This window comes from Leishmania infantum, chromosome 36 (genome assembly GCF_000002875.2).
Source record: "Leishmania infantum JPCM5 genome chromosome 36".
NCBI classification, from domain to species: domain Eukaryota; phylum Euglenozoa; class Kinetoplastea; order Trypanosomatida; family Trypanosomatidae; genus Leishmania; species Leishmania infantum.
In genome coordinates this window covers 184,760-208,759 of record NC_009420.2, presented here as the reverse complement: position 1 = coordinate 208,759, position 24,000 = coordinate 184,760, and the positions used below count along the sequence as shown (strand labels likewise).

The 24,000-nt window shown below is 57.3% G+C and overlaps 7 protein-coding genes across 7 annotated transcripts; all 7 read right to left on the bottom strand.

Moving 5' to 3' along the window:
* Positions 1-615: 615 nt before the first annotated feature.
* Positions 616-1,305, bottom strand: LINJ_36_0760 (putative MP18 RNA editing complex protein; the record flags this gene model as incomplete). The annotated part of the gene is made up of 1 exon (XM_001469496.1): positions 616-1,305. The coding sequence occupies one exon, from the start codon at positions 1,303-1,305 to the stop codon at positions 616-618; it is 690 nt and encodes a 229-aa protein (XP_001469533.1).
* A 758-nt stretch (positions 1,306-2,063) lies between these two features.
* LINJ_36_0750 (conserved hypothetical protein) lies at positions 2,064-2,870 on the bottom strand (the record flags this gene model as incomplete). The annotated part of the gene is made up of 1 exon (XM_001469497.1): positions 2,064-2,870. The coding sequence occupies one exon, from the start codon at positions 2,868-2,870 to the stop codon at positions 2,064-2,066; it is 807 nt and encodes a 268-aa protein (XP_001469534.1).
* An 882-nt stretch (positions 2,871-3,752) lies between these two features.
* Positions 3,753-6,605, bottom strand: LINJ_36_0740 (conserved hypothetical protein; the record flags this gene model as incomplete). The annotated part of the gene is made up of 1 exon (XM_001469498.2): positions 3,753-6,605. The coding sequence occupies one exon, from the start codon at positions 6,603-6,605 to the stop codon at positions 3,753-3,755; it is 2,853 nt and encodes a 950-aa protein (XP_001469535.2).
* A 2,311-nt stretch (positions 6,606-8,916) lies between these two features.
* Positions 8,917-10,308, bottom strand: LINJ_36_0730 (conserved hypothetical protein; the record flags this gene model as incomplete). The annotated part of the gene is made up of 1 exon (XM_001469499.1): positions 8,917-10,308. The coding sequence occupies one exon, from the start codon at positions 10,306-10,308 to the stop codon at positions 8,917-8,919; it is 1,392 nt and encodes a 463-aa protein (XP_001469536.1).
* Positions 10,309-14,867: 4,559 nt separating this feature from the next.
* Positions 14,868-15,449, bottom strand: LINJ_36_0720 (conserved hypothetical protein; the record flags this gene model as incomplete). Its single annotated transcript, XM_001469500.1, has 1 exon — positions 14,868-15,449. The coding sequence occupies one exon, from the start codon at positions 15,447-15,449 to the stop codon at positions 14,868-14,870; it is 582 nt and encodes a 193-aa protein (XP_001469537.1).
* Positions 15,450-20,131: 4,682 nt separating this feature from the next.
* Positions 20,132-21,616, bottom strand: TTA2 (putative GPI transamidase component Tta2; the record flags this gene model as incomplete). Its single annotated transcript, XM_001469501.1, has 1 exon — positions 20,132-21,616. The coding sequence occupies one exon, from the start codon at positions 21,614-21,616 to the stop codon at positions 20,132-20,134; it is 1,485 nt and encodes a 494-aa protein (XP_001469538.1).
* A 1,363-nt stretch (positions 21,617-22,979) lies between these two features.
* On the bottom strand, positions 22,980-23,930 carry LINJ_36_0700 (putative ribonuclease H; the record flags this gene model as incomplete). The annotated part of the gene is made up of 1 exon (XM_001469502.1): positions 22,980-23,930. One exon carries the CDS (start codon positions 23,928-23,930, stop codon positions 22,980-22,982), a length of 951 nt encoding a protein of 316 aa, XP_001469539.1.
* Positions 23,931-24,000: the final 70 nt, after the last annotated feature.

Sequence of the window (24,000 nt, the reverse complement as noted above, 5' to 3'; positions counted from 1 at the left end):
GCGCGACGAGACGAGAAGTCCCTTTTCTTCGGTCGGGAACGGCAGGAAAGAGGGGCACTTGTGTAAAGGAATTGAGAGTTATTGCAGTGTAAATACCGATGCGCACGAAATGGATTGGGTGGGTAAGTGGGAGAGTCAGGAGTCTACCCAGGTCGGTGTCATCGCACAGCATGCCTGTGTTCGCTTTCCTGCATGTGCATTGGGGGGAGAGAGCAGCGAAAGATGTCCAATACCACAGGAAGTGCGAGATAGAGTTCTATTGCACGCCACCGCAATCAAAGCCATTGCTCCAGTCCCCACGCCTGCGGATCAAATCCAGCAGCCTCGCGCTTACTCAGAGTGCGCACGTCAACATTTCAAGGAAGAGAAACACATCAGCAGGCAAGAGCGTCGCCTGCACAGCAACAGCGTACGCTCGCACTGACGCTCTGTCGGTAGAGCACCTGCTCGCCTCAAGGAAAGAAAGAAGAGTTCCCGCCGCAAATGATCCGCCTGCACTCGATCCTGCCCCCTCTTCTCTGCCTCGCCCTTAAGTGGTGCGATAGCGGGAGAAGAGGGGAGGAGGCGCGCCGAGGAGCAGAGGCGAGTCGGAACCGCATTCTCGATCCGGCGCTCTTATGGCGTCTTCTGCGTCGTCGCGCTAGCATCGCCGTCCTCGGCCGGTGCTGCGCTGCTTGTGGGATTGTCGTTTCCATTGTTCAGCTCGCCCGTCGCCGCGTTCACCGGCGACGGAGGGGAGCGACGGTCTCCGTACACGACGCTTACCTGGCCGTGCGGCGGTTGAACTTGGATGTAGGGGAAGTAGTAGTACTTGTTGCACGACGGCTCCATTTGCGGATTCAAGCGCAGACGGCCATTCACGCAAACCACATTTCCCTCGCTCAGTTTAGCGCGGACCTCTCGGGAAAAGACATCGCCATAGCAGCGCACAGTGTGATGGTCCTTCTCCACCACGCACTCTTGGGCTTGGTTCGCCGCGTCCAGGCTTGTCGTGGTGAGCGTGAATTGGGTGACAGCGTCTTCGAAGACGTAGCCGGTTTGGATGTCATGCACCACGCCAACGAGTGTCACGCAGTTGATCGACGGCGCGCGCTGGCCGGATCGACTCGCGCTAAAGGCGGCACCCTTTGTAGCAGAGACGTCGCCTGATGAGGTGCCGCTGGTGATGCTGCAAGCGCGCATCGCGACACGTGAGACTGCAGCGCGCGTGTTTGTCACCGACTGGGACTGCATCGCAGAGGTCAACGGATGCTCCATAGTCGCCATCGGCCGTGTCGCTGCAGCAGAGGAAAGGCGCCGAAACATGTTGCAGTCGTATGGCCCTCTGTTGACTCTCGCAGCGGAAAAAAAAAATACGCCAGAGGAGATCTACAAGCAAGCTGGATTTGAAGCAAGGCAACGCACGTGCGAAAGGAGAAAGGACGCAGCGATGAGGTTGACCAAAACAAGGCGGGACTGCGTCGAGACAGAGTGCGGGAGAGAAGAAGTAAGTGAGCTGATAGAGGAAACTGAAGAATGGTATGGAGACAAACTGGGGGGGGGGCAAGCTGAATGAAAAAGAAACAGGTACTTTTCGGCCGCGAGCGCGCGAGCAGATAGCGTACACCTGCGCATGTACAGCACACGCCCTCGCCCATGCCTAATCGCCTTGCGTACAACCAGTCAATAAGAATGACGATAGAAACAACACGCCGGCGGGAAAGGGTGTGGCACGTGTACCAGAGACGCGAAAAAGGTCCACAAAAATGCACCCACGATCCTGCGTGGGCATAGCTTTTCTTTTTTTTTCGGGTGGGTACACCCATGGGAAACAAATCGCCAGCGGGTGGCTGCCGGGACATGGACCCCAGTAGAATTCTTCGTCACTGCCGAAGCAACAAAGAAAAGCATTTTTTGAGTACTCATGCGCAGCGAGCGCCAGCTGATAAAGGCAGGCACACCGCTGGCGCTCACAGATGCACACCAGCCCAGACGCGTATACAAGCACAGGCACAGCGAAAGCGGCAGCTTCGCGCGGTACACTTCGGGAAAGAAAAGACACCCAACAACACCAGAGGCAACGTTCATAGAAACCCTGGCGGCAGTGCACGCACGCTACCCTTAAAATGGTCCCTTGCCACCTCCAGCACCGGCACTGTCACCACCTTTTGCAAATCGCCGTCGTACACGTCCTCCATGCGCAACTGGCCGCTGACCACCACCCATCGGTGAAGGGCCAGCTCCTCGGCCCACGCCTTTATGCGGCGCAGCTTGTCCTTCTCCGACAGCATCGAGGATGGCGCAGCAGTCTGGCTCGTGCCGCCAGCCTTTGTGGTGCCGCTGCTCTCCGCCGCTGGAGCCGCACGCCAGCACGTTTCCACAGCACCGGGAGACAGCGCGCACCGCACGGCCAACAGCTCAGGTGACCCCATCGACACCCACAGGAGCAGCACGGCGCAAGATTGATTCGTCAAAGTTGCAGTGGCGATAGTGCGCTTGCCAGGCACGCCCTCCCCAGACGGTCCTGGCGCGTGAGAGGCCGGGTACCCGCATTGCACTGCGTGCACGTATACGGAGAGATGCGCCATGTTTACACACGACACCGTGACAGCAATGGCGTTCTCGGCGGTTAAGTGCCGCTCGTTGAACACCTGATGTTGCCGGCGCTTGATTTCCTCCCAGGAGGCGGAAGAGCTGGTGACTTTTCGATCCTGCGCGCATGCGGGATCGGTGCACCGACGCAACAAAGACGAAGACGACCCATTAGCGGAGTCCACGCAGCCAGCGATCTTAGCGAGACGTGTCGCCTCGCGCAGCGACATGGTGGGGCCGCTCGAGGACGCCGTCGTGATGTTCCTTGAACCGGTAAAAAGCCGATAACAATGCCGCATCTGTAACGTACCCTCAACTCGCTGGAGCAACGACACACAGACACAGAGAGCCACAAAAGGGGCGGCACCGGCACTGCGTTGTGATCAGCAGGGTGGAAGGAATCAGGGGAAAGGAGGGGGAGGGGGAAGTTGTGTGGCCAAGTAGCTTCCGCACGAGGTCCGCCAGAGAGAATGGAGAAACGAGCAAGTAGTCGAGCTAAAGCTGAAAGGCAGTGCATCTTGTTGCAGCTGCACTCTCGCGGAACGTGACCTCTTCATCGCTCCGCTTTGCACTTGCATCTCTACTGCTTCTCCCCCCTCCCCCAGAAGAAAAAGCGCAAGGCAAGGCGGCGGTGGTTGTACGATGTGGGCACAGGTCGATCACGGGATGCGTTACCGCTGCAGAACGTTCCAGGCTATGAACCGTCCGGGCCGTGCGACAAGAATAAAAGAAAATGAGGGCACGGCTGTGAAGACCTCAAGCGCAGCTGGAGCTATCAGGCCCTCACCTCCTGCTCAGCGTCCTGCAACAGCAGTTGCCATTTCCAACGGGTGTGTGCCCATCTTCTTTCTTTTTGTTTGCGAAGCGCTTGTGCGCAATGTCTCAGAGGAGCAAACCTCACGGCCGTCTAAAGAAGTGTACACATGTGGTTGCCACGCGCTCGGGCTCTGGACCTGTTGCACTGCACCAGTCGGAGCCGCCATTCTATTCCCCACCTTCCGCGGAGGCTCCTCTCCTAGCCCGCCCCGTCGCCAAAGGTCGGCGAGTTCACATGCCGAAACAGAGCAGGGGAGGGAGGGACGGAGGGGGGAAGACGAAAGAACACCTCGAGAGGCGTGCGGAGCGCAGACAAAAAAAAAATATATAAATTAAAATGTATACCAGCCAGCTGCGACTGGGGCTCACAGCCCATCCACTTCGTTCGGAATGAAGGTCCGTGCGGAGGGTATTCGGTACGCCTCCGTTGTGCCTCCAGCCGCGCACTGCCTGTGTCGGTGCAGCGGGGCGGTCGCACGACTGACCCGCTGCAAGGTTGCCGTGCCTTTCACAATAAAGTGGTGCAGCAAGAGGCTTTGGTCCTCCATGCAGCGCCGCTGCAGCTCGGCGCGACATAGCTTCTCCAGCGTGGAAAGGCGCGTCAGACGCGCAGCGAAGAGGGTAGCGTCAGCCGGTACAGTTAATGAAGCCGCGCCACCCGTGAGCCCTGCACAAAATGTGGCAGGCTCTTTCGATGGGGCCGCCGGTGCGCGCCTGGCTGCCGTTGAGCCGCTTGGTGAAAAGCGGCGAAGGTCGCGATAAGCGACCAGCTCAGGCGACCGCGCTCGTCGGTACAGGGAGGAGGACAGCGACGACCGCCACGGCCACGCACTCGCATGTTTATCCCCGTCAACTACGTCAAAGGACATGAATGGACGTGTCCGCACAGCGCGGGGGGGCACGGGACTAGTCCGCACTGCACTGCTGTGCCGCCCATCCGGCTCGCGCGAAGCCAGAGGTGAGGCGCTCTGCTCGCCGTAGACAGCATCAAAGAAGCGCTTGTAGTGAACGTAGCTGCCGAGTCGCTCACGGCGGTGGCCCTGTAGGCGATTCACCGCCAGCAATGTCCTCCAATCTGCATCGATGCCATGCGGCGGGCTGCTCAGAAGGCCACCGCTACTGGTGCCGGGCAACGCAGCGCGCTGGCGAAGTCGAAGCGCCTCGTTGGAGGGGTAGCGAACGGCGCCTCCCGAAACGTGATCATCCGTTGTGTCATCCCCAGCGGAGGGGCTCATGTGGCAACTCGCGGCCGAGGTGGAAACCAGATTCACGCTAGCATTCCACACAGGGCTCGACGTGGTCTGGGACGCACCAGGCCCCTCCGTCTGGGCTGTGGAGATCCTTGAAAAGTTCCCCACGCCGGCGCACAAGACCGTGCGAAGCGACGGTGACGAGGTTCGCGCGGCAGCGGCAGCGCGTGCAGGGGGCAGCACGGCGCTTCTTGGCAAATCTTCGCGAGGCGCTGTAGTGTCCGCCGACAGCCGCGGCTCGAGCAGGCTGCGCCGTCGCAGCGCCACGGATGATGCGCCGAGAGAGTGAGAAGCAGATGACAGGCGAACGGCAGCAGGTGATGTGCTCACCAGGTGGGGCACTAGAGACGTCCTTTGCCTCCTTTGAGGTCGACCCCGACCGTCTTCCCGACTTGTACGAGGTTCTAGATGCACGTCCGCCTTTCCTTCCGCGTGCCGCGCCGCCGCATCGTGATGATCGCTGTGAGTGGCGCGCCAGGGCGAGAACAGCCGTGCTTGGTGCACCAATGACGGTGGTTCGCTTGTAATGTGCATGAGCGATGATGCTGTCTGGGGCATCTGCACGGATGAGTAGTCCAACATGCGAGATGCAGCAGGTGAAGAAGAGTGGGACGCCTGTGGGTGAGGCACGTGACCAGGCGAGCCGCGGCGTGTCTCGGCGTCAGAGCCTGCGTATGTGATGCGGGGTGTCGTGGATCGGTGCGGCAGCACGTCAATTGCGGCGCGGCCTTCCTGGGCAGGCCCGAGGCAACGCCGACCTCGGGCACTGTCAATAGACGACTTCAAAAAACAACGCACCCGTTCTGCAGCAACGGCGTTGGCGGCGGTCTCGGTCGCGGTCGCGAGAGGAGATGGCTTCGCCCTGGGACCGGCAGCCTTCGCATTCGGCGCGTTTGGAGCTTTCGGGTAGCAGTGGTCCTCGAGAAACCGCGTCGACGCACCATCGTCCATTCGCGAAGACGTCAGCAACAGTCTGTCGCCGTCGCCGTAGTCCGCGTCGGCACCCGCTGCGGCCCACATGCGATACACCGAGAGCACAGCCTTGTGGGCTTGATACAGGCATCGCCGCTCCTCCGTCTCGCGTGTCTCGAGCCGCACGCGGTGCTCTTCCTCGGTGTACAAGACGCTGAACCGCAACGGACTGGGTGGTGCCTGAAGCGCCGGTGCATACTTCTCAGCCACCACAGCACCTGTTGTCGGCTGCGCAAGCGGGGGCGCACACAGCATGGAGGATGGAGACGACGACTTCGATGAAGAAAACAATTGGGGGCTTTGCTGTCCACCCTCGCGAGTTCCACTGCGCATCACGACGAAGTTCGCATCATCGGCGCTGGATTCCGCGCCGTCCAGAGCTGGACTGGCGCCGCCCTCAGGGAGAAGAGCAGTGGCTCCTCGAGATGGGGTAGAAGGCGCAACGCCCGACGCCTTCTGCCCGTGGTCGTAGAGCGACAGCGTACGCGTGCTCGATGGCGGCGAGCGCGCACTATCGCCGTGGTCCGAAGAAAAAGAGGAAAAGTCCGACGTGGGGATGTATCCCTCCAGGCTGTTCCTTAGCGTGCCACCGGATGATCTCCTCGGTGGCGGCTCGCTGGTACCCCCGAGCGACAAGCTGTGCCCTTCTGGGTGGCCACTGGATGGACTGACCATGGCCGTCGTCGATGATGCGCACCCTTCAGGGATGCTAAGAGGGCTCGGGCACTCGGAGAAGCCAGGTCGCCGCGCTCGACCATCCGTGTGTGCAGACGGGTTCGCAGTTCCCACGAGGGGCGAGAAGGGCGAGACGCGTGAGTAGGAGCCGTCATCGCCGCCGGCAGAAAGTCGGCGGCGGTGGCAGCCGCTGCTGCTTCCAGCGGACGAAGACGCTGAAGTGCAGCGCGGAGAAAAAGGTGGTGAAACCGGGGCGACTCCCACGTCGCTGCTGCGATCACCCGCATGACAAGAGGTTGTGGCCAACAAGTCCGCAAACATCTTGGCAGATTGAAATACTGAAAGTGTCACCCCGCCGCCTGCAAAGAGGGCACCGCTTTCTATCGATTTGGGGGGAGGGGGGCGGTAGCTGTCTTTGGAAGCAGCACCTTTGGTTTCCTTTTTTGTGCCGAAAGATCACTTCGCAAACTTACGCATCACCAGGTAGTCGATAGCAGCTCTTTAGAGGACGAGAGCAGCGCTCGGCATATGTTTAAACGAAAAAAGGCCAGAGAGACAGGAAATCTAGCATCTAACGAAGGCGAGGGAGATGAGAGTACACAAGAGCGTGAGAGGCGGAAGGAGACGGTGAAATAAGAGCACCGTGCACGATAAGGCCACAACCAAGCGGGGAATAGCTTCTGCTCATTGCACAGAGAAGGAGAAAGAGCAGACGGCGAAGGTTGTCCTCCACCACCCTTTTGTTTCCAGTTTGCGGGGCAGTGACAGACAAACGTTGCAGCTGCACGTCTAAAGCAGCGGCAGAGCGCGCACGAGTTCAGGTCTTGGCCGCTTCGCGTAAGCAAGGAGGGTGAGGGTAACGGCAAAAAGATTTCAGGAGGAGGAGAGAGAGAATGAAGGGGAGGGGCGGTGTAGACTACGCGATGCCGCACGAGAATGTTGGTGATGGAAGAGCGCATAGATGAACAGGCAAGGTAAGTTGCGCGCACCCACTCTTGGTGCAGTGACGCAATTCTAGCAGCAGGGAGCACCCTCCATTGCCCATAGAGTGCCATAATCTCCTCGCCTTACTGCTCCTGAGCAGAATCTGATGCAGCGCGCCATGCCGGGCAAAGCGCCCGTCCGTCGGAAAAGAGAGGGAGGCCATCTCTGACTGCTGATGCTGCCTTTTAGCTGTCTTTTGTTTTCCCTTTTTTTCCCTCGTAGACGGCGGGGCCTTCACCGGTCTGCGGTTGCGAGCATGTGGTGGTTGGCATTCCCACACACATGCACACAAACGTGCATGATGCCCTTTCCATCTTTGAAAGACCACCGCTTCAAGAGAGGTGTGGCAAAATGCGTGCGCGTGTGCAGGGGAGGAGGGTTCATGGAAGACGTCGTCATCTGCACGGTATCCGGCGTGCTTCTTCAACCGCGAGCAACGTGAGCGAAAACCGCGCACTTGAGAGGGAGAGAAGAACGATGACCTTCCCTTACACACGCTTGCATCCATGCGTGCTGTAAAGCGTCTCCATGCAGCAGCGCAGCGCTCATGGCTACTCGAGAGAACACCACAGGGCAATACGCTCAAAATAGAAATGTGCAAAAACAAAGCGGTGTTTGGGGAAAAAAAAATAGAGAGAGAGGAGAGGCTTCTTGCTCATCTTCATTTTGAATCATGGCAAGAGTCGCAGCGACGAGTGCCAGGGGGGGGGATAGGTGAGGAGAAGTCATTCTCGCAGGAAGGCGGATGGGCAAGGACCCAATAGAGAGAGGAAGAGCTGCGCCGGAAAGAGGGAAAAGGTACCCCGAACGCGCCCAGCTCCGCACGCATCAAAGAGCCGTAGACTTTTCTCAGACCTCAGAGTGTGCATAAAGAGGGGGTAAGGGGGAATATATATATTCATACATATATGGACGGAAGAGGGGAGAGTCGAAAAAAAAAAGCGGCAGACTTACAACCTCGAAGCACATAAACAGAGAGAGAGGGTGGGGTGTGGGTGGGGTGTGGGTGAGGGGCAAAGCACGAGAATCGGGTGCAGGCTCCGCCACACTGAAGAACTCCTGTTTGTTCCTCAAAGACGATACAAAAGCGCACACAGACACGTGCATGCGAACAAAAAAAAAACGTTCAAACGCCAATCTACACCGAAAGGAAAAGAGACCAACCCAACGCACGCAAACAAAGCACAGGGGCACTTGTCGTATCGTGGCAAGGCATCTGCGTAGCCGTGAATGGTCATTGAAGTTGCAGGAATCCGGTGCAGCAGGTGTGGCCCTTTCCTGCCTTTACACGCGCCTTCCCTGTCGAGGAAGAGGGGCTGGGCTACGTCTGCATCACTCCAACACAGCTGTTGTCGAGCATGAAGGCGAAAAAATAGTCAGGCACACGGCAAGTACAGCGCCTGGAGCGGTGAGAGGAAGAGAACATAGCGATAAGCCAGCTGGCATGCTTGATAATCATTTCACGTACGAAACGCTGCTCTTTCGACCATACCAGAGCAAGTCAATGGGCCTCGCTGCCCGCACCCCTCCCCCTCTCACCTTCCAGAGAGCGCAACGAAGCAAACAAGTAAAGACACCTCTTCTTCCCTTGACGGACAGGTGTCTCAACCGCTTAGCGTACCTACCGCTCGCATTTTTATCCTAATATCTAGTCCTCCTTGGGCCTCATCTCCCTCGCCTGCGGCTCAAGAGATGTATCCCTGATCCTGGTCTCCACCTTCACAACGTCCTCCCTATCCTTCCGGGCATCGCGGAAGAGCACCGGGCAGGCGTCAATCACCTGCGCGGGCAGAATGGCGTCAAAGCGCGTAATGCAAATTCGGTGAAACAGCACGTTGCCGAGCACAAGAAACACAAACCCGATGAGCTGCACCACGTTGAAGTGCTCCTCGAAGACGGATGGGATGAGGAGGCACACCAGCCACACAGTTACGTTGCGCAGGGATCCAATCATGACAGTGGCCGTCGCCGACACGTACTTGATGACGCTCATGTGGCACGCGTTGTAGAAAAAGCCGGAAAGGAGATAGACTAAGATGAACACCTTGCACTCCAACGACTCTCGTATCTGCGCAAACGCGAGGACCACGTCATCGTAGGGCACCTTCAGTGCCGGCTGCAGCTGTTGCACCCATGTAACGTTGGTGTGTAGAACGCCAGGTCCACCAGAGGCCAAAAACTCCTCTACAGCCGCCAAATTATGGCCCCAGGTGGCCATTGGCACCAGCTGCAAGAAGGCGAGCAGACTGAGCGACATGCCGATACCGTAGATGCCCTCTGTCCCCACCATCTGCAGCGACGGAACCTTGTAGAGGCGGATCAGCCGCTCCTCACACACGCCTTGGTAGGCGTGCAGAATCTGCGCCATCAACACAAGGAGGTTGCCCAGCACCTGATTCTTGTGTCGCCCGTGTGAGGTGCTCTCGAAGTCGATCCCCCGTTCGAGGAGGTTGCTCAGGCCCACCAAAAAGACACCTAGAACGACGCAGCCCATCCCCCACAGCTCCACCTTCGTGAAGCGGTAACCTAGCCAGAAGTGCGAGATGAGGGCAATCCACACAACGGTGGAGCCGCACAGCATCTGGTACACAGAGGCGTACGTGAGCGTCAGGCCGACGTTCTGCACTATACTCGCCAAAAAGTCCGCGCCAGACGGCAGCAGCCAGAGAGACGGGTTGCAGGGCAGCGCATAGTCCTCGCCCGCCACCAATTCGCCTGAGGGAGCAGCAGCAGTAGCCTTCCTGCTGTCGTACAGACGGGGTGCCACATACTTCTTCCACACAAGCGTGCAGACGAGCATTACGAGGCAGCTTGTCTCTGCGCAGAACATGAAGAAGGCTTGCGTAAAGGGGTGGGCAAAGGAGTAGAGCAGCCGGAAGTGAACGGCGTGAGAACCGCCTTGGCCGCTCGTGGGACCCGTAAATCCATCAGAAGCATCAATGGTGTCGGCCCACTTCAAGCTCAGCGTCTGCACGGTGCCCCAAAAGAGAAAGAGGATGGCGAGAGCGATAAACACTGCTGAAGACAACGCGTCGGTCATGGCTGAAGTTAGGCGCTCCGTGTAGAAGGAACAGAGAAGATGATTGCGCCGCTGGTTGGCGGCAGCACACGCAGGGTTGTTGGTAAGACAGAAAGTAGGAATCAATTGAGCATCAAGAAGTAGCGACGAGGTGAACAATTTGTCCTGGTATCTCCAAGAGCGCCAGTGTGCGCACGCATGGGCGTTTGACTTCGTCGGCAAGTTAGCTTTTGTGTGCCAACAGCTGTGCTCTTCGCAATTGGATGGAGGCGTGAGGCGCCGCCGATCAGAAAGCGCGGACGTCGTGAGCAACGTAAAGGGAAATTCGAGGTTACACCTACAACACAAGGCACCTGAGACCGGGGATTCGTGAAATACACAAAAGTGACGCGGACAGGAAAAAAGGGAACAAGCAGTCGATGCACGTCAACTAGGTTTAACGTGTCCAGCGAGTACACTCGAAACAGACACATAGTGTTCCAGAGAGAAGAAAAGGAAGGTAGCAAGAACGAATGGTATTGAGGCCTTTCCGGACACGGTATCATATTCACGCCAAGTAAAACCTCCCGAGAGCGCATGCAACGAAAACACATCTTCGCCGCTCACCACCACCACCGTCACAGCGAACGCCGTGCAAACGGAGGACGAACACATCACGACGAACGAAACGCCGCCCCACAGGCACACCCATCACACAGCCGCACCCTCGCCATCCTGCCCTACGCATTCACGCTGTCTTGGGCGACAAACGTCTCTTGTATGTTTTCATGCGCCCTTCTAGCGCGCCCAAGTCAGAAAACGTATACGCATCCAACCGCAGCGCACCCACCTCCTGTGGCGCCGCGACTACATCCGGGTCCTCGAGGGCGCAGCGTCCAGCCGCCGGATCGGGGCCACGCGTCTAAGCAGGCTCCTCCTGTCCTTCCTCGTCCCTTCCTTCGCACACGTGCTGCGCCCTCTCAGTCGCTTCCAGCCGCGGCATCCCACAAGGTGGTGTGGGCACCCTTCACACCGCAGTCGGGAGGGCTCGACGGCGCCATTCGCGGCGCTCTCGTCGTACCTCATCGCACCCGCCCGGCCGCATGGGGGAGAGGCCGCACACTTCGCACGCATCCACTGTGTGCATTGGGGGGGAGGGGGGGAAGGGGGGTGGCTCGCTGCCCTCATCTGCCGTTTCCCGTCGATGCCATGCGAGGGGAGAGAGGAGCGGGAGGAGAGGGAGGAGGCGTGTCGGCGCGGCTACGAGTCTGTGCCGGCAGGGGCGCTCCACCTCCTCAATCCGCACGCGCGTGACAGGAGCGGGTGTGTGTGGCAAGTGGAAGGGGCACGCGGACAATCACGCGCCAGCGCACAAAGAGCTTCCGCACGGCCGCCCTGAAGGGGCACAGGGAGCAGCCGCAGACACCCGACGGGGGAGGCCCATGCTGCGCGAGTGAGACGTGCGCGGCCGCACCATTGCGTGCACCATCAAGGCCGATGTGCAGTCTGCCTCGAGCCTCCAGCGATCCGCGGAACCGCGCGTGGCACACCGGGCACAGCGCCGGATCGCACGCCCTCACACCAAAAGCAGGCGGGCGTGCGGTATCACACCGCCAGCGGAGCAGTTAGCCAGCACGCCGCCGGCGCTCCTCCCTGCCGCTGCAAGCCGCCCGCCGCTGAACGAATCTGCAGCAAGGACAGACGCCCGCGCGCAGCTGCGCCAGGATCGCCCCCTGCCGTCCCGCAAGCGCAGCATCCTTGCTCCTCTGGGGTGGGGCAGCTGCCGCCAACGTGCTCTTGTCGCAGCGCGCGTACCACGGCTGCGGGGGATGTCGGCCTGGCGCCTCAGAGCAGTGGCCAAATCCGCAGCTCGTGCAGCCGCCGTCCGCTCCTCTGGCACGCCCGATCTTGCAAGCCCGTCCACCGTGCCGTTGTGCCCGCATTCACAACGACCAAAGACGTACTGAAATGGCGGGCGCACGCGACGGGCCAGCGGCGCGCGCACGCTTGTTGCATCGCAGACGCCATCCGCTGTGGCCTCGTCCAACCCGCATCACGGCCCGCAGGTCCCCTCGGCACAGCGCCAGCTCAGACCTGTCCGCCGACACCAAGCGCCCGCCTCCGTGCCCCCAAGGGCAGGCTGCAGGCTCACGGGTTCCACAGAGAGTGTGGTCGCTGGGCCCTGTGATACCACGGGGAGGTTCCCGGCAGCAAGTACTGAGAACATAAAGGCGCACTGATCAGCGATAAAATACAGCAGTGATGCTTGCGCACTTTTCGTGGGCAGGTAATAGAAAAGCTCTCGTGCGACCGGGGCCTAGCGAGATGCAGACGTGCGAAAAAGAAACGGCGCAGAAGGGAGGCGGCGGGAGGGAAGCAAGTTCACCGAGGACGATGAGGAGGAGCGTTTCCGCCTTAAGCCGCTGTTGCAAAAGCTGCATGCGCACGTAGTAATCGCGCGGCCTTGTGGCGAAACAATGAAGGCAAACATGAACGAGCGGATCGGTAAGCGACGGGGGTGAGGGCTTTGTGTGTGTGTGTGTGTGTGTTTCGGTGGGTTTGAGAGAGAGTGAATGTATGGTAGGGGGCAACAAGTGTCGCTCAACGCATGGTGATTTTGTTGCATTCATGCAGCCCGTTGAAAGTGTGTGCTGGTGTGCTCCAATTCCCGACGCCGGTCTTTCCTTTGTCGTCTCCCTTGTCTGCCCTGGCTGCGTCGAGCACCTCCGCCCACAGTGGAGAGCTGCACACGCACAAGAAGAAGAAAAAGAAAAAAGCGCCACTTCAACCCAAGGCAGACACAGACAGAAATTCGTATAGAGACCTCATGCGCACTCACTGGATCGCCAACAGTGCCACAAGCACACAAACGCACACGAACCAACGACCTTTTCTGTGCAGGCGAGTGATGTCAAGGCGGACGCACAGCGAGGGGGGATGGGGGCAAAGCGAGGCGGGGGACGGGCAGGTGGGAAGTAGCACAAGAATATAGAAGGAAAGAGATCAGGTAGAAACAAAAAGTTACACACGCACACACTCGTCATGGCGCACACACCCTGTCACAGGTGACACACTACATGCATTATATTCGTGGTTGAAGTAGAAAAGCGAAGGCCGCATTGCGACGCTCCTTCAGTCACTCGCCGACATACGTGTGGCACCATTCTCAAGTGAAAAGGAAAGAGTAAGTCGAAACCCGCGTTCCCGTCAACCGTGTTGTATCCAACCTCAATCTATTCCTTGTTTTTTTTCTCCGTCTCTGTCATACAGTGCGCAAGCCAACATAAGCGCACATACTTTCGCAGAAGGCGTGCAGCGGAAAGGGGGGTCGCGGTGGAGAGAAGGGAAAGAGGAATGAAAAACGAAATTGAGCGATTCGAGGGAGTGGGTAACAAGGAAGACGCACGTACAGGTGCATACGCGCACACAAGCACACACGCACACACATCAATATCATCGATCGTGTGTGCACCAGCAGCACCGCCCTCGTCCGTGTCGTGAAAAAGTTTTTAATGTGGAGCGTGTCGGCAGCGCTCCTTCTCTTTACCCCCTGCTTCATATTGCTTCTGTATGCAGGTATGTTTGATGCGTCGCAGTGGCCTTTATCGCTTCCATAATGCGGCATTCGCCCGCTATTCGATTTTTGCCTTCATGAAGAAAAACCGCAGTTCTTTGGCCCCTGCTTGCTATGTTAGCACACCTGTGAAGCGCATGCCTTGGAGCACGGCTGGTGCTGGGATTCGCATCTTCAGCCAAGGTGCCATGTGTCGGGGAGGCGTGCACATATACATCATCGTTGTGTTCTGTCACATGTTTTGTGCATCTGGTGTACCCGTGCGTGCATCTGCCCAAAACCGTGCTCCGCGCCACTCCTCCTCGCGACGCAATCGACTGGAGAGAGGCAACGGTGTGCGCGCAGACGAAGCAAAGACAAGCAGAGAGAGCGCCAGACAAGTGCACAACGGAAAAGAGCGGGAGCAAAAATGTACATGGAAAACAGAGAGCAGGAACACACACACGGAGGGCACACGAATGCGCACACACTGTGGCTACGAGCGCTTGCTGTGCATGCACGAGGCTAGAGGGGGAGAGATACAGCACACGGAACGAGTACCGATGCACACATCTACAGCGGCGCAGACTTTCGTTTCCCCATATATACATATATATATATATGTATATATATATATATACCACACACATATACATATATGCACGTGTATTGAGAGGAGGATAGGCAAGCTGAGTTGGGCTGAGATGGGGCGATCCTCTCTTGAATGCTTTTTTTTTCGCTTACCGTTTACAGCGGAAGCGCCTCGCAGAGCACCGAGACTAAAGAAAGCGAGACGCGCGACAGCAGTCCGTGTCGTGTGGGCACAAAAGGCGCCAAATAGAAGTAGAAAACCGACAAAAAAAATCGAAAAACAAATCGTACGGGAGGCCGGTGGGCTTCACATGCGCGTCGGTGCCGTGTAGAGTAGGGGGTGAGCGGTGCCCTTATTTCTGAGAGGGTGATGGCTGCGCCCGTCGAGCATCGAAAGCAAAGCCAGTCGTTTTTCTTTTCGTCCAGTCATCCGCTTCGGGTGTCTCGCTCTTGTTCTCTACGGAAACTTTTCGCGAAGCAGGCGCAGCCGAGCATCCTCGTTTTGGTGCTGGCGCAGCTTTCCCACCAACCGCACACTTTCGTAGTAGGCGCTCGTCACGCACGCGTGCGGAAGCACCAGAGGGGGGATCTGCCGCAGGCACTCGCGCGCATCAGTCACGGAGTTCCCGCAGAGCTCACGGCCGCGCTGATGCACAAAGCCAAGGCACGCCTCGCGCGCAGCCAACCACGACCCGCACACGTCTGAGTAAAGCGCAGACGTCAGTCGACGTGGCTCCTCACCGTTGCTCTTGGCGGTGCGGTAGTACTGCTCCACGAGACAGCGCAGAGGGGAGATGGGGTGGTCGCTGCAGTACAGCTTCATCTCCGTGTGGCACGCCTCCTGAAGCGACACCGGCGCAGCAGGTGTAGGAGACGTCGTCGTCGTCGTCACGGTCTGCGTGGTGTCGTTTTCTGCCCCGCCACTGGGGGAGCCGTCGCGTATGTGTGTGCCGGCGAGTGAACCACCACTGAGGAAGAAGAGAAGCAGCGCCGCCACTACGGCGGCAAAAAAAAAACCGAGAAAGGTGAAACGATACATGAAAGACGGATTTTCCAAGCTCTGGCATGCCGCAAGGTTCGCCAGTGAAGAGATACACAGCTGACACAGCTTCTGCGCGACACCGAAGGAAGGAGAACAAGCGAAAAGAGTCGGAAAGACACAGCTCCAAAGCACTTCCTGTTGTCACAAAGGCGGGCGGCGCAGCACGAGAGGGGCCTTGTGCTTCGTGTTTCGGCGAAAAGGCGCCCGAAAGAAAAAATAATACGCGACACAACACAGTACAGTGAATAGATAAACGAAGAATGCGCACGGATGGAGAAAGGGGGTGCGGCTCTTTCTTGTCTTCTCGCGTCCCTTCTCTATCCGCGTCCGTGTTTGTGAGCGACTGTATGTGTGTGTGTGTGTGTGTGTGTGTCGATATTCCCGAGTCGAGAATCGTCCTTGCATTCACTGCGCGATCGTTTTGAATCACTGAATTTTTGCGCTGTTTTTACTTTGCTTTTCCCCTCGTTGCTGTTGTGGTTGTTTATGTCTCTGCTTACTTCTCGCACGGTTGCCGTGTGGGAGGAGGGTGAGGGGGGGGGGGTTCAGTTTGGTGGACGCGAAAAAAAAGAGTAAAAGAGCGTCGAGAAACGCTCTCTTGTGGTGTTTTGCGGACTTGTTTGTTTATATAGAGAGAGGCGTTTGAAATACGGTGGAAAACAGAAGGCAACGACAAGAAAGCAAAACAAAAAAAAAAGGTAACGCAGTACGCCGGCGTCGGAGGTGGGTGGGGGGAGAGTTACGGTGTAGGCGACAACGCGAGAGTTTTCGTGTAGGCGCGTGGTATCTCTGTGGGTATGTATAGCTCTGCTTTTATCTGCCCGTGCGTCCCCGTGGTGAAAAACCTCAGCACGTCCGCTGCAGTAAATCACACACAAATTCAAAAAAAAAATTTCAGTGCTGCTCTTGGCGCTACGTGTCTACGAAAGGAAACAGAAATATAAAAGATATACGGCGCGACGAAAAGAAGGAACGAAGAAGGACGACGGAGGGAACAGACACGTCGATAGAAGGAAAGGACAGGATTTTTTTTCCCAAGCGCGCACACACGCGCAGGCTTCCCCTTTGCCGCCGTTGCTGTCTGAGCGGTGCCTCAATGCCGTTTCCTTCTCTACCTGTTCTCCGACTGTGGCGTGCTTCACGAGTGGGAGAAAGACGAGGAGGAAAAAGGTGGGGCGAGAAAGAGACGCACAGGGAAGGGCAGAGATCCGTTTGGCAGATGAAAGGGTGAGAGTCGGGGTGGTGAGGGGCCAACGCTAGAACGGAAAGGTTTATCTGTTTTCGAAGAAATGCCTGCCTAAGCGATGTGCGTGCGCGCGAGAGAGGGAGAAGCAGGAGGAGGCAAGAAGGGAGAAGAGCAACGCACACCGTGGAAGTGAAATAAAAACGAAAACAAAAAGCAGAAGATAAAGAGGGCCGGAGTCACAGCGTGTAGTGAGATGACTCGTAGGTCAGTACCGAAGAAATGAGAGACAGAGAGGGGTGTGTAGATACGTAAGACCTCGCCAAGATTTTTTTAGAGAGCAGGAAAAGGAGAGACAGAGAAGCAATAACGTGGAGGAGGAGGGGGGAAGAACATGAACGAAAACAAAAGGGTTCGTGGGCGATGATACACACGAGCACACGTAACAACGAAAAATAAGAAAAAAAAACAGCCAAAGCAGCAGCGAGGAGAACGTCTGTCGTAGACAAGGTAAGAGAAGGGAAGAGGGAGAGCGACTCGGCGAAAAGGGAAAGAAAAAGGTTTAAAAGATGATAAAAGTGACCGTCGCTCGGAAGGTTGCTACGGTGTTTCTTTTTTTTCCTTCGTTCTCCCTTGGGTGAGCTTTCCTCTTTTCGTTCCGGGTAAGTCCAACACAACACGCACGTGAGGTAGTGTGCGTCTATGTGTGCGTGAGTGCGTCGCGCAGTTTCTCTTTCTGGCTCGCCCTCTCGACAACGCTCTGTGCCCTCCGCTTACGTGGAGAACAGAGAAAGAGAGAGACGTGCGCGCCACGAAGGAAGGGGAAGGACGGAGGCGTGGGTTGCGATGAAAGACGTCCACTGCGTGAGTAGCACGGCAATCGCGCCCCAGAAGGACAGAACGAGAGTGAACGGGTAAAGACCTGAGAGAAGAAGTCGAACAATGCACAATTTCGCCCTTTTGTCGATGTCCAGGGGGGGTTGAAGCAGTTGTGTGCGTGCGTGCCCCGCTAATTCGCTTGTCGTTTTTTCTCTGTTCTTTGTTTGGTCAGATGGGAATCACGTTAGCCGAAGTGCACGTGGGAGAAGGCGCCGCAATGATGATGACAAGTAACAAGACAGAAACAAACGCGAAAAAAGGCTGGTATTGCCGTGTGTAGCGCCCCACCTACCAATCGGTCCTGTGCATCCTACGCAATCAAGAAGAAGAAGAAAGAGCAGAGAAGCGAGGAGCAGAAAACACAAAAATGAAAAACGGGGGAACAACAACAACAGCGAGTCCGAGTTGTGAGATGTGGACAAGGGGGCGATGGGGTGAGAGGGGGGGGTAACAAAGGGAAGATTTTAAACACCTTGTCGGATGCTTGTGAGAGGAGAACCCACAGCGCAGAGGAGCTCGCAAGCGAGAACTGAAAGACAGGATGGTGATAAAAAGTCCGACGCGTACACGGATGGCGAGCAAGTCTAACGAAACGAAAAGAGCCCCCTTTCTTTCAGCTAACAGGAAACTTCAAAGCAAGAGAGCATCAGAAAACCAAAACGAAACACACGCACAACGACACACAAACAAAAAGAGGCCAGCGAGTGAAGAAGCGAGAGCCGCAGAGAGAGAGAGAGGGGGGAGGGGGCTGGGCGGGTCAACGAAATGCGGAGGGGGGGGATTGTGTCTCAGCCGCCGTGGAGGGCGTCGCACGTGCTCAACTGTGTGTGTGTGTGTGTGTGTGTGTGTGTCGGTGTGCGAAGGCGTCGAATAGCCCTTACACACAGCTGCGTATCTCTCTCTTCTCTGTTTTTTGGTGTTCCTCTGCCTGCTCGACGATGATACCCACCCCCTACTGGATATCACACGTCGCAACTGCAAGTAATGAAGCGTGACGGCTGAACGGTGCGTGTTCAAAGTGGAGAAGAGGATCGGGAGAGAAACGAAAGCAAAAGGCGAACACACACTCTCAGCGAGTAGGATGGCGGTGTGTGTGTCTGTATGCCTGTGAAAGCGAGCTGGGCCAAGTGAGACACCGGACAGACAAATCTTGTGGGTGTCAGTATGGGTGAGAGACGGGGAACTTAAACATACACAAGGTGGGAGATCGAAAAAGCTGATCTTGAGAACGTTCACAGTCGGCGTCTTTTCTCTCGGCTCCTTTTTATGTTGCGGCGGCGTTTTCTTCTCTGTTCGCCACGGTAGTCCGCTTAGCCTCTCTTGTCGTTCAGCAGTGCGCCCGCAGCGAAATACCCGTGACGGTGACGGAGAGCGAAAGAGTCGGAGAATAAGTGATCAAGGGCAGTCCTTCGGGTTTCCGGGCAAAGTGGAAGAGTGAGGGCAGAGGGTGTGTGCCGGGGAGTGAAGGAAAGGGAGGAAATAGGTGAAAAACAACGAAAAGGCAAGCGAAAAAAAAAGAGAAATGCGAAAAGAGGATCTGATCAAGCATACACCAGACACACACGCACACATAAACGACGAGGGGAAGATTGAGAGGGGTTTGTGTGTGTGTGTGTGTGTGTGTATGTGTATGTTTGTGTGAGATAGTGAGTTTTAGAGAACTGGGAATAGCTTGAAGAGGTTCGGGTGGTGAAGTCGAGAGCACGTGAAGAAACAAAAAAAAGGGAAAACTTGCTTGAATCGGCTGTGATTCTCTTGTGTTTTTTTTCCTACCTGAGAAATGAAGACGTACGTGCAAGATATTATATATATATATATGTGTGTGTATGCAGAGACGATTGTGTGCGTGTGTGTGTAGAGAGAGAAGGTGATGTGAAATGAAGGGCATGCAACCGAAGAGAGAGAAACAGGGCAGTCGTGTGTTTATGGGTTCATGTGGGATGCACATGCATACGTGTGCGTTATGTTTTTCGTTTGTTTTTGATGAGAGAGTGGAGAAGGAGGCGATCCGAAAGAAGATAGCGTCGGAAGTGGAAGAAGCAGGCCAACATCGAAAAGCACAAATAGTAGGGGGGCGATTCGACGAGTTCCCCTCATCCAAAAACGGCCTGTGTGCATCATCTCCGCTACCGTACGAGCCACATCTACCAGCGTTGTTGTCTTACATTTCTGTACTGCTCTTCAGCTTCACTTCGAGGCACGTTGCCCTTCTTGGAGTGGTTGTTGTTTGCTTTGCTTAGGGGCAAGAATCGGCGCGCGCATCATGCGTGGAGTTGAGGGAAGCATAGCTGAAGGGGGTCGGGCTGCATGGTTGGCACTTCTCCGTTTCTCTCACCGCCATTTGCGCGTGCAGCTGCGTCACCTGGTAGGCAAGTTGAGAAGAGCGGAGATATACGGCAAGCGGTAGGTTTTTCTCTCCACCACCGTCACTTCTCTCTCCTCACGCATCACCTTCTATGCACATGGAAACAGAAATGTGCCTGGTAGACGTTTCGTTTGGGGAGAGGCGCTGCTGTGGATGTGGGTGCCATCAACGCCTGTCTCCTGAGAAGGCATCGGCAGACGCTCGCAATACAAAAAAGCCTGCGGCAAACACCAGCAGCACTGCACAACTCCATCAGTCCGTCTTTGTGGTCTTGAAGGGCAAGGCGGAGCAAGTCACCGCGTCTGCGCCGCCGTCATTCTCACACAGCACCGCATCTTCGACGACCTCTGTGTACCACAGCACAAAGAAGGCCGTGGCGCCCACCATGAAGGCGACGTCGGAGAAAAATTTCCAGTTCGCGTTGGCCGTCTCGCGCAGCACCCACCCAGCGTAAAAGCTCGCCTCCAGCGGAATGCTTGTCATCTGGATAAAGATGGGCACAAGCAGGCGAACCCGCATGTACGGCGAGTACGTCACCACCCGCTGGTCCTCAAGCGTCACCGTCTTGGACGCGGCGGGGTTTAGGGAGGAGTAAAAATGCAAAATGATGAGGAAGCAGTACGGGAGAGTGAGCTGGTTGCGGAAGAGCACCGACAGGCCCTCGGCCATCAACAGAAGAAACACGCGTCCGTCCGTGAAGAGATGCGGGTGCGCAGTGGATGACATGGGCTGGCGCAAATAACTGACTGGGAAAGCGACGGTTGCCGGAATGAGCAGCATCGGCGCCAGCTGCAGCATGAAGACCTCAAGACAGCGCGCAAAGGAGGGAAGGACGAGCTGACGCACGTACCACAAGACGCCGTTGTCGGGCGGCGCGTAAAGAGACGCGAAGCGATGCGACGCCTCCGTAGAGTACAGATAAAGCACAGCATAGGCCCCGACACCTGCGGCCAGCAGCGCCGCCACGCCGAAGGCAATACGATACGATTGGGTGCCTAGCGGCGCGAGGAGGACCACGGGAACGGCGATGAAGTGGCTGCCCAGAGTAAAGGCACCGACGAGCGCACCGGTGTACGCAAGCGCCGACTTGGCTCGCCGAGCGCAGAGGTCGACCGTTACGGTCAACAGGAGCAACTCGAAGGAGGTGAGCGACTCGGATGTGGTGGTGAGGATCATGATAGGGTTCAGCACGAAAAACGCGTACAGAAGCGCCGCACTTGCGGAGGACCAGCGCGAGACGAGCGCAGCCGTCAGTCCATCCATCGCGCTCAACACCAGTCCAGTGACTGGAGGTTTGGCTAGCACTGCCGGAATAAAGCGCACGTACCACAGCGCCAGTTCCTGCAGATAGTACGGCCCCACATCCGCGAAGCCGCTCTCGCGCCAGTACACCACCTCCCGCCACGTCGACGCCTCCATCATTGAGATCGACATGCTGAAGTGCACAGGCGGCGGCGTCACGAGTCGCTCCGCTTGCGACCCACCGCCACTTACGTACGCAGACTGAGCAACGTCATGCCATGCCCCGGCGGCGGCCTTCCCCATAATGTCCTCTAGCGATGGGTGCGGAATAACCGGAGAAGCGATATACGGCTCAACCGAGTAGCGCAACGTGAAGAGTGCTGCGCGGGCGGCAAATGTTACGAGGAAAACGACAAAAGGGTTCAACAGGAGTCGTTCCGCCGACGTGGGTACGGGTGGCCGCGCCGCAGCCCTCGCGGCTGTTGCGGTTGCCATGGCGCTGAGAGTTGGGCGCGGGGGCACGAGACGACAACAAAAGGCCTCCCCGTATGGAAAAGAATAGAGAGCCCGATAGCGGAAGAGACGATGCGCTCCTTTTCGGCAGTTTTGCCAAGAATCGAGAGTGTTCCAAGGAGACAAGGCGGAAACACAACCGACGAAGGCGCAGGCGCGCACTCCACAGTCACCGACAGACACGCACAATTCGAAGCACGCGGGCGGAGAAAATGTGGAGCCGTGGTGTCCTTCGGCTTTTGCTCGAGTAGTCTGCAGACACCACTGTTTAGCGTGCATGGCGAATGTCCGATGTTGCCGTCGGAAAATTTGAACGACAGCATCGCGGTGGGCGCGTCAAGTGCTCACAGTAGAAGAGGACAGAGCGGAAAACGCGGGAGAGGAAGACGTTGGAGCCATCGGATGGGTGGGACACACAAATGCGTATGCGCCAGGCGAATCCTACACTGCCCTCGTGCCCTGCATCGTGTCGGCATTGCGTAGCGAAGGAAATGAAGAGAACGGGACCACCAGAGCCCACGTCACCGTCACGAGGCGGCAGCGATGCGAGGGCACGGGCGCGTAACCCTTTTGTTCCTCCCCATGAGGTACGTAATGCAGAAGCTCAGGCAACTAGCAAGTGAGGGAGGCCAGCAAACAAAAGAATATACGAAGAGCTATGGTACTTGATCATCGGGACACAATATCTGTGAGCGGCTGAAGAAATGCGGGAAGAGAGGCCAAGAGGTTCGTTGTGCGTCGTGGGACAGTACTGGCATGTGCGTACATGTGTGCGTGTCTTTCAGAGCGCACGTTCATCCATCCAGCAGTCGGCACAGATCCGCCTCCGCAACAAGTAGGAAAAGAAAAAGAGAGCGTACACCGTCGCCAAGGCAATGGAAGAAGGAGCCACAAATGGAGTCTCCCACGTGTGGCTGTCGTTGCGCCACGCAACAGTTCTCTCCTCCGCGCCGTCCATTTGCCCTCCTGGGCTCACGCAAGCACGTCGAAGAAGAAGACAAACAAGCCACCTATGCGCGAGAGGGTCAGAACCACTTTGCTCATCCTCCCACACGCGCGCACGCGCCGCTGCGGGGGCAGGGTGCGCGATGCGCGCGCGTCGATGCATGTCACTGGGTAGAAGCTGGCCCAAGCAACGCACGACGATAGTGTATAGAATATCAAAGCACGTCTATGGTGCGTGTGCGGCTAGGTCTTGCGCATCTGTCTCTACTGAAGATGGTGTCCCTTGTGCACCCGTGCAGGCCTGTGCGTGGTGTGGCCCTGTAGAGCACACATCGAAAGCAAGTAGGGCGGAGCGGTGGCAACTCTGGGTGCTGCCCACTGCCCCACCCGACTCAGCTGCCTACTCCACCAAGCTGGTTGGGTATCTGAGTTTCAGCAAGTGAGTGTACACCTTGTGCCGCTTCCGTGGGGGCTTCGCGAAGCTGAGCTTCTGCTGCCGGCTGTCGCCGCCGCGCCCTTGCTGTCTCGCCTTCTCTAGAACCTGTTCGAACGCCACGGGCACGCACACCGCCGGGCCGTTGGCAAGCTGTACGACAGGCTCCCGCGAGTGCCGCACAAAGTCGTAGGCGTGTGGGAAAACGAAAAAGCGATGCACGTGCGACCGCAGACGCTCCATCGTGCGAGGATCACTGGGGCACCTGCTGCCTATGTTCTCTCCGAGCGCCTCGATGGCGGTGTCTCGCGTCGTCTTGGCAACGATAGACGCCGCAGACACAATTGGGAACTGCGAGTCGGCCTTCTTTGCAACGGTTACACGCAGGTGAGGAAAACGGCCAGCCAGGCGTTCCTGGTACGTCGCAGGTGGACCGGCAGTGCCTACGTACGCGGCGCAGAGCTTGCCAGCGGAGGCCAGCGTTGCCTTGGAGATAATTTGAATGGCTGTCTCGTGGCTCAGCGTATTCAAGTTGCGGCCGCTGCGGCCTGTTATGGTCTTCGAGATTTCCTCGGGAGAGACGCACACAGTGAAAGAGCGGAACGTCTTGAGCAGGCGCAGCTGCTGCAGGGAGGCGAGTCGGCGTCGCTCATCGAGCGTTTTACTGTCTGCCACGTGACACAACCGCACAAGGTCGTCGTGCTCACCCAGCGAAATGACAGCGCCGGTGTAGAAAATGGGGCCGATGACGGAACCTCGGCCTGCCTCGCCGATGCCCAATACCAAGTAATCCTCGCTCACGCCAAGCGACTCCATGATATCCTTCACACGGAACTCGATTAGCGACTCGCGCGGGCGCTTCGCGCCGCTGGGTCTCGTTGACGGCCGCGCACTGAGAGTAGATGGCGTATCCGTCATTGCCCTGACTCGCTAATGTAGAGGTGGTGCGCCCCTGTATCCGCCACTGCGGTTCTGTGCTTCTCCGAGA